The sequence below is a fragment of the Myxocyprinus asiaticus genome, chromosome 8 (assembly GCF_019703515.2).
Source record: "Myxocyprinus asiaticus isolate MX2 ecotype Aquarium Trade chromosome 8, UBuf_Myxa_2, whole genome shotgun sequence".
Lineage (NCBI taxonomy): Eukaryota > Metazoa > Chordata > Actinopteri > Cypriniformes > Catostomidae > Myxocyprinus > Myxocyprinus asiaticus.
In genome coordinates, this window is record NC_059351.1 from 9728035 (window position 1) to 9748131 (window position 20097).

The 20097-nt window shown below is 37.3% G+C and overlaps 1 protein-coding gene across 2 annotated transcripts; it reads right to left on the bottom strand.

The window, feature by feature from the left end:
- Positions 1 to 762: 762 nt before the first annotated feature.
- Positions 763 to 16863, bottom strand: LOC127445287 (serine/threonine-protein phosphatase 2A 55 kDa regulatory subunit B gamma isoform-like). Of its 2 annotated transcripts, none has more exons than XM_051705265.1 (9): positions 16113 to 16863; positions 13417 to 13514; positions 12468 to 12642; positions 12037 to 12149; positions 10817 to 10994; positions 8836 to 9000; positions 5673 to 5842; positions 4605 to 4696; positions 763 to 882 (listed from the first exon to the last, which is right to left on the bottom strand). In XM_051705265.1, exons 1-9 carry the CDS (start codon positions 16174 to 16176, stop codon positions 867 to 869), a joined length of 1071 nt encoding a protein of 356 aa, XP_051561225.1. In that variant the 5' UTR covers positions 16177 to 16863; the 3' UTR covers positions 763 to 866. The 2 variants fall into 2 exon arrangements, with proteins under 2 accessions (XP_051561225.1, XP_051561224.1); XM_051705264.1 differs by lacking the exon at positions 763 to 882 and adding an exon at positions 2818 to 4378.
- Positions 16864 to 20097: the final 3234 nt, after the last annotated feature.

A 20097-nucleotide genomic window follows, 5' to 3' on the forward strand; every position in this document is an offset into this window, starting at 1 on the left:
TTGACTGACATCACATTTAGTCATGTATTACAGAATGCACTGAATATTTATGCATGGAGAAGATGATCTTTTGAATCAAGCATTTGTTGGAATGGTGTTTTTTGTGATACACAGATATTAGACTACATCATTCAAGAGTCTAATGTAAATACACCACTCAGCCATCTTACACCTCTTTGTCGCACTCTGATGATGTCTCCACATCGATGTTTTCCTGAAAATCCTCTCTGATAGTCGTGTAAAACCTGTTTACAGTATATGAAAGTGTACTTTGTCCTATTCTGATCTCTGGGATTTTTTTTATCTGGGATTCTTTCTATTATTGTGAAAATGTAAAAATGAATAAAAGTGAATTTAAGGTTCACAATCTGTCCTTCTAAGGTCTGAGGCTGGATGGCTGCACGTAGTCATTGTAATCGTGTGTGGTGTGTGCATGTGTATTATAGACAGAGAAGGAGAAAGAAAGAGTGAGAAACAGCGCTATGAAAAACAATTCTGACACTGAAAGCATTATAATCTAAAGAAGAACTTAATCAGAGGTAAACAGAGGTCATATAATCACAGTCCTCCATTAGCTCTTTTATTTTCCATTAAGTGTCAATAGAATATGTTTAGACATCATAGATATAGACATTTGTAATACTGGATAATGATAAACATGCTTTTCTGTGTGTATGCTTGCATGTATATGCTTATGTAAGTGAGTGTGTGTGCATGTGTGTGGGAGAGAGTGTGTGCCCTGAAAAAGTCAAGCCATTATTCCCTGGTTGCATTGTGAATGTGAGCATGTGTTTCACTGCATGTCTAAGACTAGAGCATGAGAGAATGTATAGTGGCAGAAGGCTTATCGCCATGGTAACCGTATGTCAGATGGTCATGGTGCTGTGGTATTCAGTGAGAGAGAAAGAGAGAGAAAGGAACAAAGTGTGAGAGAGAAGCATTGTACAAAAAGTATGTTAACTATAGTGCATGATGTCAGCAGTCTGTAGTTTTGAACAAAAACTTAAAAATAAAGAAACTCGATTTGCATTTCCTAAAAGAAATACTAGTGCTTGCAAGGCAGCACAAGAGTAATGTTAAAGTTTTAGCCAAGCTTAGGTTTTAGGCTTTGGTTCAGCGTAAATGAAATGAGCCGCTTTGGTGTTGCCGTGACACTCAATCTGGGTTTTATGTCAACTGTGTATGAGTATCAACATGACACAATCTTTGCAGCGCAAAGGCTCCTGTATGGTTAAATGGATGAAAAAGACAAGACCAATCACAAATTAGTGTGCAAATGGAAAAATACGAAAGAAGACCAATATGACACTGTCATCATTGTCAGTTAAATTGTCAATGTAAGTAAATGGCACATGTTCAAACATTATTTTTACATTTTTTAAATTATAAAACCAAAAATAGCAAGCATACATAAGGCTGAAATTATCTACAGAAAGTTTGTACATTAAGCAGTAGTGGCTAAATGAGCTGCTTAAGTTTAATACTTGGGGTTTGGTATATATAACAAACCCCTAACCAGAATGTTTGAGAAACATCAATACAGTGCTGCCGTGCAAGCGCTGTAATAAGAATTTAAAAAAAAAACTAAATGAGATAAAGACAGGGAAAGAGAGGGAGAGACTGATTGTAAGAGGCACAGCCCCTGTATATGCAGAGAAAAGAGCACTAGACAAATGGGACATGGAAACATGTGAATGACACTGGAAAAAACAGAAAAGTGACAATCAGATAAAGCCAAGAAAAATTAGAAAGCAAGCAAGCAAGCTCACTTGTCAATTTTAGAGCACCCCATTAACATCATAACACTTGAATTAATAAAAGCATGTTTTTGTCAGTTACATTCATTCAGCCTTTGCCATATAGCAAAAACAATCACTCACCTCCGTGTCATAAAGGCTACGCAGACACCCAACACAAGTACCACATCTACACCAAACAAACAGTCACCCATAAGGTGATTGGCACCTCAAGAACAATTACTTTCCATGTACTTTCTACGGTGAATAGGGTGTTACATGTACACCTGTGTGGTCATAAAGATAGCAGGCTTCAGCTGCTTTTTCAGATGTCATTTTCAGATAAAGGTGCACTTAGTAACTTTTAACAGTAGCATACTTTTGAAAAGTGTTTAAAATGGTGTACACTCGCATGAGATGAAAACTGCTAAATCAGCTATATCAGCTTTTTCATATCAGAGAAAAATAAAATAAAATCAGATGATCAGCTGAATTCTATTCAATTTATCTGGGTAACCCTCTTATTATTGGACACTTTTGGATGGTTAAAGGGTAAGTTCAACCAAAAATGAAAATTATCTCATCATTTACTCATCATCATGCCAACCCACATGTGTAAGATTTTCTTTCTTCTGCTGAACACAAACAATGATTTTTATTAGAACATCTCAGCTCTGTAGGTCCATACAATGCAAGTAAATGGTGGTCAGAACTTTGAAGCTTACAAAAGTACATAAAGTTATCATAAAAGTAATCCAAATGACTCCAGAGGTTTAATCCATATATTCAGAAGTTATATGATAGGTGTGGGTGAGAAACCGATCAATATTTAAGTCCTTTTTTACTACAAATGCTCCTCCCTGCCCAGCAGTTGGCGATATGCATGAAGAATGTGAAATGCCAAAAACAGGAGATGATAATAAAAAAAGGACTTAAATATTGATCTGTTTCTCACCCACACTAATATCGCTTCTGAAGACATGGATTTAACCACGTCGTATGGATTACTTTTGTGCTGCCTTTGTTCTTTTGGAGCTTCAAAATTTTGGTACCAATTCACTTGCATTGTATGGACCTACAGAGCTGAAATATTCTTCTAAAAATCTTCGTTTACGTTCAGCAGAAGAAAGTCATACACATCTTGGATGGCATGAGGGTGAGTAATTGAGAGAATTTTTATTTTTGGGTGAACTATACCTTTAATAAATGAAACACAGGTGACAAATACACCTATAAAAGCATCTGGTAACTGATAACTTTTGGTTTTGCATGATGCTACATCCATGCCGATAATCATCAGCATAAGGTCCAAGACCACTGTTGAATCTACCAGTGAAACAAAACAATTTATGTTCACCTTTAAAAATGTACTGTAAATATACCAACTGATTTTCCATGTTTTGCAGTATTTTGTATGTCTCATTGTTTCTGCTATGTGTCACAAATTTTTCCCACTTATTTTCTTTACATGATTGAACTTTGAGGGATCAGTACAATCAAAATAAAGAGTTTTTGATTGCAAAATTTCTTTCTTTCCACACAGGTCTAGATGTTACACATTGCAAGGTGTAATCCAGTTAAAACTGTTTTTTGATGAAGTAGTGAGTTTCCTGAAGGAGTATCCATCAGATCTGTGTATATTCCATATAAATACTGGAATCTGAACCTCCTTCAAGTGTAGTAAAGTGATTCGGTCTTCTAGGCATCCGCGTCTCCACAAATGATTAATGCAATGTGAAGAAAAATGAGTGCTCGTGTAGCAGATGCATTGTGGGATAGGTGTTTGGGAAGCACGTGATAGGAAGACTGCTCAGAGCACTCTTGTTACCATGACAGCTGAGTATCCTGTTTCCATGGCAACTTGGCATGGAGGAGTGGAGCTGTCTTTTCCTTGGTCTTCAGCCCAAAGTCACCACCCCTTATTCCTGTAAGCTGTCAGTCACAGATCAGCGCATTCTGGGATTGGTTGACAACACCATCAATCACTTTTCAAAGGAGTCCAGGATTGGCTAACTGTGCAGTCAATTAAAAATTCCATGTACCATAGCTAATTTGCATCATTCTTTGCGGTGTAATAAACCAGAGAGTTGTTGGTTATACATAAATGCTCCTCCACCTGTGCAGTTCTCTTCTGTTGGAATGGCTTAACTGTAAAGTCCATATGTGTACTACAGGAGTTTGGCAACTATTTCCATCTCCACAGGGCCAATAATACGTATGTTTTGTAAATGATGTTTTTAAAGGATGAATTTGAGTGCATATATGTGTGTGTTTTATTCAAATGTTTTTGTTTTTCTTGTGTTGTGGCCCTGTGAAGATCACCATTGCTTCACCTTAGTGAGTTCTTATGTCACTGGTTTTCTGCGTTGACCCTGTCCTGAAAGATATAGAGGTTGTTAGTGGCTGCTATGGCGATGATGTTTTCGGCCGGGTGCCAAGCCATGTGCAGAATTTTTTTACTGAAGTCCAGACTGTCAACACCCACATCGCCCCGGCGCCGACGCCCCCCGGTGTAAATGCGGCGAGTCCTCAGCACGGCTCGCGGTTTACTGCTCTCACGCCACGCCTCGAGGGTCACACCACGACCGGTCTCTCGATCAAACATCCGGAAAAAACTGTTATACGCTCCCGTCATGATTACACTTGATGGGGGCACAATGAAAGACAGCAAAACATAATGGGTGCATGAAGCGAGAAAGAGTGAGAAAAAGTTCAGCAACAAATGAAGAGAGCAATGGATGGCAAAGAATATAACAGAAATGCAATGGAGGAAGAGAAATAAGTTTTGAGTAGAATACAGGAAATACGATGACTGTATAATCTAAATAAGAAAGCTGTATAAACATCTGAAGCCTCAGAAATTCTTACCTGTCTGTACTATTCCAGACACACTCAAACTTGTCAAAGATGCAGTCGTTTTCATACAGGGAGCAAAGTTTACTTCTTAGGTACTCATGAACCTGAGAAAGCAAGAATTTCTAGAAGTTTAGATTTTGTGAAAAAAAGACCAGTGGTGCTTGAAAATGTAAAAGTTGCCGCCACAATGCTAGGATGTGACTATGCACTACTACTAAAAATAATAGCAAATATGGGCCCTATTTTAAGAGCGCTATGTCTTCAGCGAAGCACTATGCGATAAGTCATACGCACAAAGTCAGTGGGCATGGCCATGAAGTTTTGATATTTTTGTGCAAGCATGTGCTAAGTCTAGGTGCAAGTGGGTTGGTGAATTCATGCGTGCAAAGTGCTATTTAATTCTGAGGTTCAGAATACAATACAGTCTGTGACCTCTCCGGAACTGTCGGTTCTCGTCCTGCTCGCCCATGTCTTATCTGCTTGAAAAATGCATTGCTTCCCTTCCATTGTTCGTTGTTTATTTAATGTATATTTCTTATATGTTTCTCTTTTTAATGTCTTATGTTTAATTTCTATACAGCATCCTTGAGCTTTGGAAAGGCTATACAAAATAAAGTTTTATTATTATTAATCATATTGCCATACAATCATATCTTCTGAGACACAAATAATGGCTATTATTAAAAGTGATTGATAGCTATTTGACATCATCTGCTGGTGGAATTCTCAAACTGCAAATGCAGGAACGGAGTTTAGACTGTGCGCAGAGCCTAGATGGGGTGCTCAAATGTCTTAGCATAATGACCTATTTCTCAGGAAAATAGCAAATTGTGCTCTGTGCCACCTCATTAACATAAAATAAACCCACAGTTTGCGTGCATACGCCCACAGATAGTGCAAAAACTCCTACACATGCCCACTTGCGCTTTGTGCTGGTCCAGAAATTGCACTTAGAATTAGCACTCCTATGAAAATTGGATAAGAAGTAGTGCACAGATGTTGCGTGTAGTGCTGTGCCTAGTGCGGTCTTGAAAATAGAGCCCATGGTGTAATCAGCATGTTACCCTCTGTGTTTCTCACCTGATAGGTCTCCAATGGGCCCTTCTCCATATGGAGGTCCCAAACCTTGACAGTCAAGTAGTCTCTGGTGAGGAGATATCGTCCACTATGGCTGAACTTGACATCAGAAACCGATGAGATGATCTCAGAGAAGAAAGAACGATTGCCTGGGTCCTCTGGCTCCTCGAAGACTGAGGTAGAGAAAAGATGCAGATTCAAACTGTGTTCAGATTTACTTGAAATAATTAGGATAAGGAAGCTTTTATCAGCTTAGTGCAATAGCTTTGCAATGATGAGCTAGCTTCACAGTTTACACTCTAGCCTTCAGTCATCAGGCATTTTGTGTCAAACAAACACTGCTGGGCAATTGTTTAAATGGTTTCACATTTAATGATGGCACTGAAAAGCCTTCAACACTGTGGTCTGCTTGTCTATCAATTCAGCTATAAGTGTAAATCTCAATACAGTGCTACTAAAGTGCTACAGTGCTAATTGCCCCAGCAGCTAGTGCAGCTGTTCTTCTTAATTGTTTTCGATTTCAGAGCTTCCCTGCTGTCTTTTTTAACTAAGCTACTTCCAGCAGGTTCTGGCTAAGTCAGTTTCAAGGGCATAATGAAACTCAAGAAGGTGGAAGTAGGATACATTTATAAAATTAGTAAAGTTTTTTGTTCAAAATAATGTCATACATTTGTAAAATATGATAATTTTCCACCCTCATTCTGACCCTCTGTCAGAAACACTCTGTTTTGGTGCTTCTTCTCCTTTAAAGGGATAAAAATGATCTCATCATTAACTCATCCTCATGATATCCCAGGTGTGTATGACTTTCTTTCTTGACCAGAACACATCTGAAGAAAATTAGTAAAATATCTTCGCTCAGTAGGTCCTTAAAATGCAAGTGGACAGTGATTTCTCTTTTGAAGCTCCAAAAATCACAGTCAGCATAAACGGCATCCATACGACACCAGCTGTTAAATTAATGTCTTCTTAAGTGACACAATTGCTTTTGGTGTGAAAAAGATAAATATTTAAGTACTTTTTTAACTCTAAATCATGCTTCCGTTCTGCAGCGGTAAGCGCGCGTGACATAATCGCATTGGAATTTGAAAAGTGAGAACTGACGCGCGTGAGTCACAGCCAGAAGAGCAGCGCTGTTTACAAGTGAGAAGGAGGAATGCAGTACAATAGCTTGGTTGATTTTGGTTTAGATTTGTATTTATTGTTTCTTTACTCAGAATGATGCATTTGTGTGCTTATCAAGGATGTCACAACTGAGTGGAGAACATAAGATTACGTCTGTATCATGGTAACGGTAATACATCACACGAAAGACCGATCTCCACCCTCTCATGAAGCTTACCAGAAGCGTTAATAAGTACTTAAATATTGATATTTTTTCCCACCAAAAGTGATCGTACCGCTATAGAACACATACATTTTTGGGTGAACTATCCCTTTAAGACTTGACAGTAAACACCCACTGTTATGATTGGGTCTCTGCTCTTGACTGACCTGCCATCTCACTGCCCACCGCTGCTGGGCGGGGCTACGGAATTTGTAGATGTGGTCAGACGCAAATGTCTACCACAGTGTGACTTCACAATGTGGAGGTAGTAGAGAACAAGTTGTTTTGTCAGCTTGGTTTCAACAAATGCTCTTTTCACACTGAGGAGGAAGTTTTGAGTTCTGAAACTTACAGTAAGTTTTTACAGTACAGAGACCTCTTATATGTTGAAAGATCAAAGAAAATGTGATTCCTCATGTCATGATCCATTTAAAGATAGTTGCATGAAAATAATCTGTGCTTCATTAGGATTTTCAACACAATAAGTGGTACTTATTAAAAACAAAATAAATGGTACTTTTTAAAACAAAATGAAGATGGCTTTCACAATTGCCGCAGGAATATACATACTATAAGCACAACTTTTAGAGAATATAGTTACCCTTATTACATCCCAGATGTGTATGACTTTCTTTCTTCTGCAGAGCTCACATTTTTAAAGATTTTCAGAAGAATATTTCAGCTCTGTAGGTCCATACAATGTGTAGGTCCAAAGTGAATGGGTGCCAAATTTTTGACACTCCAGAAAGTACATAAAGGCATCATAAAAGTACTCCAGACGACTCCAGTGGTTAAATCAAGAAGCGATATGATAAGTGTAGGAGAGAAATAGATCAATATTTAAGTCTTATTTTGTTAGAAATTCTTCTCTCTGCCCAGTAGGGGGCAATTTGCATCAAGAATGTGAATCGCCAAGAACACAAGAAGAAGCGTTTGAAAGTGAAAGTTAAAGTGGAGATTGACTGAGCAGGGAGGAAATTTAATAGTAAAAAAGCACTAAAATTTTGATCTGTTTTCTCACCCACACCTATCATATCACTTCTGAAGACATTGATTTAACCACTGGAGTCTTATGGATTACTTTTATGCTGACTTCGAAATTTTGGCACCCATTCACCCATTGTATGGACCAAAAGAGCTGAGAAATTTAATTTGAGTTAAGCAGAGGAAAGAAAGTCATACACATCTGGGATGGCATTAGAGAGAGTAAATGATGAGAGAATTTTCATTTTTGGGAGAACTATTCCTTTAAATATATACACTGTAGTTAAAAATTCAGACTTCTAGATGATAACTTTAAACTAGACATTTACATACGAGTGGTACTTGCCATCACAATGCTAGGGTGTTCTTAGTGCTTGCCAAGATATTGCTATGCAGTTGCAAGAGTGTTCTGAGTGGTTACTTAGTTGTTACAGGGCCAAGTCAAGAGAGCCCACCCCTATGTCTCTATAATATTCTGGTCTCTAGAAATGTCTCTGGTCCATCCTTCATTTTAAATTTGTGGGATTTTTTCGTTTGTTTTGTCATTTGCCAAGCAAAAATCAAAAGTCCAAATGTTCAGAAAAGTAATAGCACACCACTCCTCAACAAACCGCATGATTTGGGTATCATTCATGTCTGCAGCACAAACAATGCTGGATGAATTACACGCCAAAGTTTAATACTCGCCATTAGGGGTTATCAATAGTAGTGTGAGAAATAGTAATAGTGATGATTCCCTTAGCAAGCACCACTAATACATATGAAATGAGAGAGTACAGACTCTGCAGAGTAATATTAGAGCATTATATGTAACAAAGTCTGCAGTCATACATTTAAAAAAATGCGTATACTTACTTTTGGAGTGCTTGTCACAGAGTGCAGACTCTCTCATGTCACAGAGGCGTAGAGTGCCCTTACTGCTGCTATACACAAACAAGTGACAGTGGTGTGGATGGAACTCCGCTGCTGTTATCACCTCTGTCAAGTCCTCCATATTGGCTGGCTTAATATCCACAATGTCTGGGAGGGGAGGTGGTCAAGGGAAGCATCTTATTTACTGTTCTGAAAGCTTGTACATAAGAATACATGTATAAAAAAGTATTTAAATGAGGGTGAAACTATGAATGTTAAGGGTAGATGTTTTCAAACTGACACCTGTACCAATGAGAAGGAAAGCTTTTGTTGTAATTAAAAGCTTAAGTTTTATATATAATTAAGTTTATATATCACATGGACAGCACGGTGATAATTAAATATTTTTTGACCATAATTGATCATAACTGTGTGATCTTGGATTGTGGAAATGGTGAATTACAATATCTGGAATATCTAGGAGCAATCTGGAACTGCCTTGCTCAAGGGTGTTGTTTATGATTCATCCCTTGTGGGGTTTAGACCTCCAATGTTGTGGTTATTATTTTATTATTATGATTTTTATTATTATTTTTATTTTTTTGCCATTTTAATGATTGGGGTAGACTGAGAGGAGATAGGAAGCAATAGGTAGGTAAAAAAAAAAAAAGAGTGGAATTGGGATCGGGAAATAATAGGAGTCAGACTGAACTTGCTTTACTCGATAAGGGAAACAACGAATCAGCCACATCAGCCCAGGTCTTTAACTAGGCTACAATATTCCCCAATAGGAGGAAACAAAAAATCTTCAAAATTATGTTCATGTAAAACTCAGATCACACAGGGTTTACAGCTAAAAGCATATTCCGACAGCGATAGCTTTTCAACAGTATAAAGATTTCAGTTGTTTTTTATTATTCTGTGCACACATGCATCCAGACTCACATTACATGCATGCACGCACACTGCGAACATTGCTCCTGAAGGTAGCTATTATGGGTTTTAGAGGAGAGTGTTTCCTTGGTGAATTATTTAAGTGTTTCCATAGATATTTCATTTCTAGGTCAACGCCCTGCTCGCTGTCTGGAACACAAAAACTCTCTGCCTTCAGCCCAGTTTCAAGACTGAATACACAGAAATGTAAGCCATCCAGTGCAGGAACATAACAATTTTTCATACTTGTTAGATCTCAAGGATGCGACATTATGTCCCAGTTATTATGTACTGTATTATGTTGTAGCTAGTCTTTCTTGGTGCTTGGTTTAAAGCGACACAATGGGTAGGCTGTATTTTTAATTTTTTTTATTTCTATGCTTCTCTCTTGTGTGTGTGTCTGTGCTCGTGCATGCGTGAGTAAGTCTCACAGAGCCAGACTTTTGACTGTCTGCATTAAGTTTGGTCTACTTTGCAGCCAAGAATCACCCACTCAGACAGGCAAAGACCATCTGATTGATACGTAAAGCGACCGATTACAGTTTTACTTTCCGGGGCGGGCAATAGATTGACACGCAATAGAGTGGTAGAATGCTCAAATAATGGTGCAGCAGTCTGCGCAAATGGTTGTACAGACAACAGCAGAAAAATGCATGTAGACTTTCATAGGAATCGATTATTTTACAGACATAACTCAGGGGGCAAAGCAGAATATACAAATCTGCTTGTGGATATCTAGCCTTAAACAAAACTCTAAATGTCTTTCAAAGATTATATGTCACGAACCTCACACACTTTGGAAAACCACCGATTTGTTCTTCCTAAGAAGCGCTCATTGTATCAACCAAGTACAGTACCTTGTAACACAACTTTGTTTCCGGGCTGACTGATAAAAACCTGTGCACCCTGACCCGAAAATTGTGTAGCAACCAACAAATCAGATTATAACTGGTGATTTCAGTCAGCTCTTTTCACTTTTGTTTTTAGTATGCATTATATGGTCAGTCAATGGGTGTGCATGGGAGGAATGGATAGACCACATGAAGGATACTGAAGCTTCTGTCTGTGATGTCCAAGTGCCACATGTTGATTCTGAGATCATCCGCGGACAGGTAGGTCTCCCCATCGCTATTGACTGAGATTGAATTGACATGGTAGGTGTGGCCGTTAGCAAAGATTCTCCTGGGCCGCACCTCAACCATCAGGTCAGTGGGTTTCAAGACTGGCACCTTGAAGGAAATAGATTAAGGAATCTGACTAAGGAAATGACCTACAAATCACAGTAACACTACATAGTGACTTTACTTAAAGGGATAGTTCACCCCAAAATTAAAAGTCTCTCATCATTTACTCACCCTCAAGCCATCCCAGATGTATATGACTTACTTTCTTCTGCAAAACACAAATGAAGATTTTTAGATGAATATCTCAGCTCTGTTGGTCCATACAATGCAAGTGAATGGTGACCAGATCTTTGAAGGTCCAAAAAGGACATAAAGACAGCATAAAAGTAATCCATATGACTCTAGTGGTTAAATCCATGTCTTCTAATACTATATGATACATGTGGGTGAGAAAAAGATCAAATTTTAAGTACTTTTTACTATCAATCTCCACCTTTGACTAGCCCCAACCACAGGGTGGCTGAATGTGAAAGTCACTTCCACACCTGAATGTGGAAGTGAAAGTGTAGATTTACAGTAAAGGACTTAAATATCAATCTGTTTCTCACCCACACCTATCACATCACTTCAGAAGACATGGATTAAACCACTGGAGTCTTATGGATAACTTTAATGTGGCCTTTTTGTGATTTTTGTTGCTTCAAAAGTCTGGTCACCATTCACTTGCATTGTAAGGACCTACAGAACGGAGATATTCTTCTATAAATCTTTGTTTGTGTTCTGCAGAAGAAAGAAAGTCATACACATCTGGGATAGCATGAGGGTGAGTAAATAATAGAAGAATTTTAATTTTTGGGTGAACTATCCCTTTAATAAATCGTGAAAACATGACACATGGTCAGAAGTTCATTTACAAGTCAATATGAAAACATATAAAGTAAAGTTTCATGACATTTTTATGTATCTGAATGTCTATTGACTACTGCTCTGTAAATCATTATATAATGTAATGATTGTTTTTCATTAAATGTGTGACCAAAATCAGTGACTACAACAAATGCTATAACACACCAGTCATACACAAGCTTGAATTGGATAAGCTATCCATCATTCAACAGTTAACACAATATGCCAGCTGTGGAAATACCCGTAATGAGGTCACGGTGGAAATGTCCTTTATTCGCCCTTCTTCGTCTTTCAGATTGTAGCCCTCTGGACGCTTGTCTCTCTCACTCACCTTCCATAGCTTTATTGTTTTATCTGTTGGAGTTTACATACCACATCAATGATCAGCCATTTATTTTTATGTAACTGAAATGAACTGGTCGCCTTGCAAGGCATTTTTATCTAACTATGACACTATTAATAATGTATTATGTTTTAATGGCATATTCATGCTAGTGTTCATTTCTTAGAAAGTGTAATGCACTATTTCAGTCTAGTGTTTTATATTGATCTATAGCACAGATTAATCATGGACCAAGAACTATTCCCTTTATTATCATGAGGATAGCCTACTTGGTCAAATATGAGACTAGTTTTAACCACTGATGGGTGGACAGACAAAGGTTTGCTTACCATTGGTTGATAGGAGAAAGTGGGCAGCATTTTGTTGTGGCAGCCAGCAGATTTTGTTGATCTTCTCCTCGATTTCTAAACTCTTCAGATAGTCAAAGTCTGGCTCGTGACTCTGGAACGTACTGTAGACATTATACTCACCTGATTCTCCCAACTCCTCAGGTTCATCTTTAGACTGTTACAAGAAAGAAGACACAAATACATAAACACAGAAATACACACCAAAATAAATACATAAGCAACAAAGGCAAAATGTTAGAATTCTCAAATGCATAATTCATATTTGTGTTGAACTGCTGATTGTACATTAAACAAATATACAACATATACAGTACATTATATAACTGAAGGTGATACAACACCTATGAAACAAAGTCTAGTGTTAGTAATATGTGTAATGCATAAAAATATGTCATTTCCTTGAAATGTAGAACATTCTCCTTTCAGTATTAAAGAAGTGCTTTACTAAATTACCTCCAAAATAACAAATAAACAGAGGGTCAAATAAAATGTCTGCTCTTTGGGTGGGTGATACTCCAGATGAGGGGTCTTATAATAACAATGTGTTTTGTTTTTAGCAGGCTAAATTCTGGGTTTATACAAAGAAAACGCAGATAAATATTGAGACAGTATTTTGCAATGAGAGTGATCTGTGAACCAGATGGCACTATGTCACAATAAATATCTAATACTGTGGCTTTATGAAGAGATTTAAATCAAATTCATTTATATTCTCTTCATTTAGAGAGCTCTTTGGGTAATGGAAATTAAAATCCCCTCATGCATATTCAGTGTTTTTGTGCAACACAGTATTTTTAAATTATTATGACCTTTAATCTTCCCCTCCCACCAAAGTCAAACTGTTCACCATCAAGCTGCTTATTAAAACACTGATCTGAACCCCATTATCAATCCCCCACTGCAGGGCTTTGCTCACACTTTGACCCACCTCTGTCTCTCGCTGGAAGATGACCACTCTCCCTCCCTTGTCCCCTGTGGCCAGCAGATCCCCCGTCTGATTAAATTCCACTGTAGAAATGACATCAGCTGGAGTGAAAAAGAGAGGGCTGGTTTTAATCTATCAGTGTAAATAATAATAATAATAATTAATAAAATATATATTTTTAAATCTGGGGACAAGGCAGGGAAACTCTGGCTATATACATAAAACAGAGAGAGTCTTTTTCTACCATTCCCTCAGTGAAATCTGCTGGGGTGAAATATTTACCTCGGCCATTGATATTAATAATGCTTTTAAATAATTCTATCTTGATCTCTATAGTTCCACATCTTCGTCTACTGATGAAGATATTAGAAACTTTGTGGAACCATTAGAACTTCCTAAACTGATGACTGAGCAAATAAATCTCTTGATTCTGAGATAACCTTGGAGGAGCTTGGCAAGGTAATTAAGGCCTTGCCTATAGGCAAGACTCCGGTGCCAGACGGCTTTGCTGCTGAATTTTTTAGACCTTATGCTACAGAACTGGCTCAAAATCTATTGTCAAAAATTTTGGCTAACTAATTAAGTAAAGTTATGACATATACATATAGATTAGGTGGGGTTTATTCGGGGCCGTAGCTCTTCTGATAACTCTGGTCGCTGCCATCTCACTTGATGCCGAAAAGGCATTTGATATGGTAGAATGGTATTAACTTTTTAAGATTTTGGAAATGTAGGGGTTCGGGAATACTTTTATTGGATGGATTAAGTTACTTTATAGACACCCTGTAACGGCGGTACAAACAAATGGATTAATTTCAGATTATTTTACTCTGGATAGGGGCACCTGGCAGGGTTGCCCTCTTTCCCCATTATTGTTCTGTCTTGCCCTGGAACCATTAGCAGCCACGATAAAAAAGGAAGATGATTTTCCAGGGGTGGTGGCGGGAGGTGTGCTGCATAAGCATTTGCTTTACGCAGATGATATTTTATTACTTGTCTCCGACCCTACTAGATCTATGCCTTGCCACCACAGAATTATTAATTCCTTTTCTAAATTCTCAGGATAGAGAGTTAACTGGTATAAATCCCAAGCTTTGGCTCTGACAGCGTACTGCCCGGTAATGGCTTTTCAACTGGGTGCCTTCCAGTGGCCCAAATAGGGCATTAAGTATTTATTTTAATTAGCAAATTTGTGTGATTTAGTTAGATGTCCCCCTATCTTATTTCAAGCAATTTGATAGCATAGCAATGTCCTTCATTTGTAATGGTAAATGTCCCAGATTACATTTCAGTAAGTTGCATAGACCGATTGACAAAGGTGGGCTAGGCCTACCCAAGATTTTGTTTTATTATTATGCATTCGGCCTCAGACATTTGTCATATATTGATAAATGCTGATTCCATGTTTTCATGTACTGTTTGTGTTAATTTGAATATGGAATCAATAAAATTTTTAATGACAATAAAATATATTTTTGTTGTAGTAATTTATTTGTTTTATATCTAATAATAATAATAATAATAATAATAATAATAATATATTTTTGTTGTAGTAATTTATTTGTTTTATATATAATAATAATAATTACAATAATAATAATAAAATATATTTTGTTTTAATAATTAATAATTGTTTATATATTTACATAATAATAATAATAATAATAATAATAACTATAATTTTTTTATGAAAAACAAAATTATTATTCATTATTATTACATCAAAAACAGTAGTAATACTAATAAACAATGTTTTATTATCATTATTACTATTACTATTATTATGCTTAATAACATTAACAAAAGACAAAGATTTTCACTGGAAAATATTTAAACATTTTAAGTATAAAAAAATATAAATTTGAATAGATGGTTGTAGAATAACATTATACTCTGAGCGAAATGCGTATCATTTACAAAACAGTCTTGTGTGAAAATCCCAGCCAAAAACAATCTCTGATAGTACTAATTACTTAAAGTAACATCAGTTCATGGACATGTGCTAGCACTGCAAATGCTGCACGGTTGTCGTTTTGTCGACGCAAACACTTTTAGTCGAGAGCTTCATCTGGGACTTAGGATTTCACATTTTACACACCCTTTAAGTTGATAAATAACACAAGCTTCTTCCAGCACAGTGATGACACTACATAAAAATAGCCTGGCCTGCTCTTGATGAAGCAATTCTGCTCTGTAACTTGATTATAGTAAGCCTGGAAAAGAAATACATCACTCTTAGACAATTTACAAATAGAATTAGCAGATGCTTGAATGAAAAATGAAAGCATATGCTGGTACCCTTAACAATCAAAACATATCATCTCGTATTTTGAGATGCATGTGCAAACAGAGTCTTGCATTATTCTCAATGGCTAACAGTGCAGGCTTACCGTACTAACAATAAGACACAATAACTGTGCTTTACTATAAACAGCCACACTAATGCATGCTGAAACCCAATAACAGGTGTGTGGTGGGACCAGGTGACCAAAGTCTGATGAGTCAGCTGTATTAGAAGACTTACCGCACCGATGCTGAGACCAAGGTAATGTTCAGGACTTCGAGAGGTGAACTGGATCAAATTACAGCTGTGTGAGTGTGTGCAAGGGAATGGAGGCATTTGTTCCCTGGTGTGAGTGACTGTATTTGCAGGTTTTGTAAGAGGGTGTGTTCATGCCAGTGTGTATGTGTGTATATACCTTCAGTGACATAGTCTCGGAGGAAGCTATGATTGATTTTGGGGCTCTCTCCGTCTTCACCCATTGGAAGCAGCGGAGTGTGTTAGCGCGCCCGTCCGGAGCAAAGCCGTCCAATCCTCGCTGTCCCACCCCCCCGGTGCTTTGCCCATGCTGCTGCGGCCTAGCAGAGTAGCCTGCCGCACAGCATCCTGGGATACAGTCTGCCTTTGTCAGGAGGAAGAAGAGCGGCAAGTGATAAGGACGCAAAGGATGCCACACCAAAAGAATGACAGTTGGAATGTAAAACTGTCCCACGTTCAAGTGTGTGCTCAGTCAGTTGACCCTGTCATACACTCACATACATGCATACACACTTAAACACAAGTATGAGGGCCTGATGCTCAGCCAACAATGCCTAGCAACAAGGGAAAAAAGAGGAAAGCCTTCCAGGTAGATCCGTTGTGCTGCAGTGAGTCCAAGCGTAGAGACAGCAGGCACTCCCTTGGTGTGGTAGTCCTTGAAGGAGAGCGGAGAACAGAGACAGACTGTGTTCTACTGGAGGGATGAGCAGGAAGATGGGAAGTGGAGAGGCCTGATCCTTCCTCACAGCTTCACAGTGTGTCCTCTCCCTTCTGCTGCAGTGTGACGGAGTATGCGTGTGTGTACACGTACGTCTGTGTCTGTGCGAGGGGAAAGGAGAGAGTAAAAGAGAGAGATGAAAAAGGGGGGAGGGAGAGAAAGAGGGAGAGAGAGAGGATGCCGCCTGCCTGTCTTTCTCGGCTACCACTGCTGCTGAGCATCTGCACAGCATCACGATGTCACAGAAGCCTCCTACTCCCTGCTCAGCCAATCACAGCTCAGCTGTCTACGGTTGGCATTCCCACTGCAGGTGACAAGAGGAGTGAGCCTGGAGAGGAGAGAAGATGAGGAATTCTGAGAGATGAAGGCAGGAGGATCAGGAATGCAGAGCAATTCAGGGGAGTGAGAAGCATGACTGCGAGATGGTGTATCAATGCAATCTGCTGATCGGAATTGGGCAAGGTGAAAGCAGCTTAAATGGTAGGAGAGCAAAGATGGCAAGGATGGAAGTGGAAACTATAGATAAGTATATTCTGTATAGATTACAGAAGGATGAAAATAAGCTGCAGGTGTACGAGGAGATAGCTGTAAATTAATGTAAAAACAGATCTGAATTAATTAAATGAGATGGAGAGAGAAACAGTAGTGTATTAAAAAATGATATGAAACTTGTTGAGTGGCTCCCCCTAGTGTTTACGGATATTAATACACAGCAGGATGGGAAAGGATAGGATTTTTAACAGCCAAAATCAAAATGGCCAACCAATAAAAACATATAAGTAAACACTTTTACATTTAAAGTAACCACTGGACCTTCTAGGTTAACGTAATCCTAAATTATCTTGTTTAAAGAAATATTCCACGTTTAATACAAGTTAAAGGAATAGTACGGGTTCAATACAAGTTAAGCTGAATCGTTAGCGTTTGTGGCATAATATTTATTACCACACACATTTATTTTGACTCGTCCCTCCTTTTCTTAAAGAAAAAAAGCACAAATATTGGTTCCAGTGAGGCACTTATAATGGAAGTAAATAGGGGCCAATTTTTGAACGTTAAAATACTCACTGTTTCAAAAGTATAGCCACAAGACATAACGGATATGTGTGTAAACATGATTTTAGAGTGATAAAATCACTTACAAACCTTTTCTGTGTAAAGTTATAGCCAATTTTACAACTTTGTTACCATGACGATGTAATGTCAACAAACCCTAAAACGACTGTAAAAATGACAACTTTACAGCTCAAATAATACATAAGTTTTAACAGAAGAATTAATGTAAGTGCTTCTATAAAATCATAAGCTTCACATTTCTGTGTTTAAACCCTCCAATAATGAGGCAGGTATTATGCAAATGTATTACATAGTGACGTAGTTATGTCACGGAAGAAATGGCTGGACTGCAAACCAGGCTTTTCAGGCAGTTCAGGAGCAGTGTTTTCTGTGGGAGAGAGTAACTGCCTTTGGCGTGGACTTTGTGCTTTGTAACTTTGCAGACCTGCACAAACAACTATATTACACACTAAAGGAAAGGTAAAATCCCCCAAAGCATAATAGGGCCTCTTTAAAAGTAAAGCCATAAGACAAAAACTGTTTGTGTGTTAAGATGATTTTAACCCTTGTGCGACCTTTGTCTTTTTCATTTTTGTTTTTTCGATCATTTTGGCTGTGTTAATGCCAACGGCATAAATTCTGCCAAAGGTGTGTATTTTTGGGGGAATTTTGATATTTCAACCTCAGTTCCTATAATACATCTATAATACATTGTGTACACAAAATAGTTACACTTAGGACCTTAAGGACAAAAATGTCCCTATTGAAACCCATTGAAATATAATATTTGATCCCAGTGCCATTAAGGCATAAAATCATGAATTCTATGATATTATACTTTCATTCCTGATCCCTGGCTTCAAAGTTAAAAATGTTTATATTTTCCACCAGGTGGCACAATTTTTTCTCATGTTTAGTCTATGGAGCAAATACATGCTTTTTTCCTATTTTCTGTTTGCTGTATTATAGAGCACTGTAGGCCAACTGAATAAATGATGCAGCTAACATTGTGTGGGTGTGTTGTATGGATGTCAGAGTGTGTTTTGTATGTATTGAGAAATTTGTGTGTACACTACCGGTCAAAAGTTTTCAAACACTTATTCTTTATTCATTTTTGTTTTCTTCACATTTTAGAATAATAGTAAAGTCATCAAAACTATGGAATAACATAAATGGAACTATGGGAATTATGTTGTGACTAAACAAGATCCAAAATAAATCAAAACTGTGTTATATTTTAGCGTCTTCAAAGTAGTCACCCTTCGCCTAGAATTTGCAGACATGAACTCTTGACATTTTCTCAACCAACTTCGAGGTATCATCCTGGGATGATTTTTAAACAGTATTGAAGGAGTTCCAATCTATGTTGGGCACTTATTGGCTGCTTTTCTTTATTATATGGTCCAAGTCATCCATTTAAAAAAAAAAAAATTTTAATTACATTTTAGTTTTATAATGAAATTAATATGGTGGCACAATTATATTTTTGTCTACAAAACTAATTTCAAACATTTAAGCATACGCCTTCAGATCAGAAGATTAAGATCATGTGAAACATTTCAGTCAAGTGTTTCAAAACTTTTGACCGGTAGTGTTTGTGTGTGTAAAAACAGTGGCATTATGTAAACAAACTGGCATTTAAAGGGTTAAAATCCTGAAACTGAATTAATATTTGGTAGTTATGATCAGGACTTGGTTAAAAATATAAAAAATAAAAAATCAGTAAAAGTGGAAAATAATATTAATATATAATTTTATGGCAGTATGCAAACATTTTTGTCCTCTAAGGACCCGAGTGTGTTTTTTTTTTGTTTTTTTTTTAATCTGACACTGCACAAAAAATAATGCAATAATTCAATGTTGTTGCTCATCATTGACATATCCAAGACTGTGATAAAAAATTAAATTAAAAAAAACTTAGCATTTCGTACATGGAAAATGATCCATTGTGTTTTTTTTTTGTTTTTTTTTTCATAAAACAGTGGCATTATATAAACAAACTGGCATTTAAAGGGTTAAAATGCTGAAAATGAATATTTGTAAGTTATGATCAGGCCTGATGTTGGTTAAAAAAAAAAAAATGAATTCACTGAAAGTGGAAAATAATATTTATATAATATTTTTATGGCAGTTTTTTGATGCTGACATTTTTGTCCTGTAAGGTCCTCCGAGTAACTTTCTTATTGACGCACAAGGGTTAAGTGTGATAAAATCGTTAACTAACCTTTTCTGTGCAAAAATATCAAATTTTACAACTCCACTGCCATGACTACACAACGCTGTAAACACTAAAACCAAGGACTGTAAAAACGTGGATTTAAACAACTTCACAGCTCACACAATTTTTAACAGAAAAAAAAGAGTACTTTTA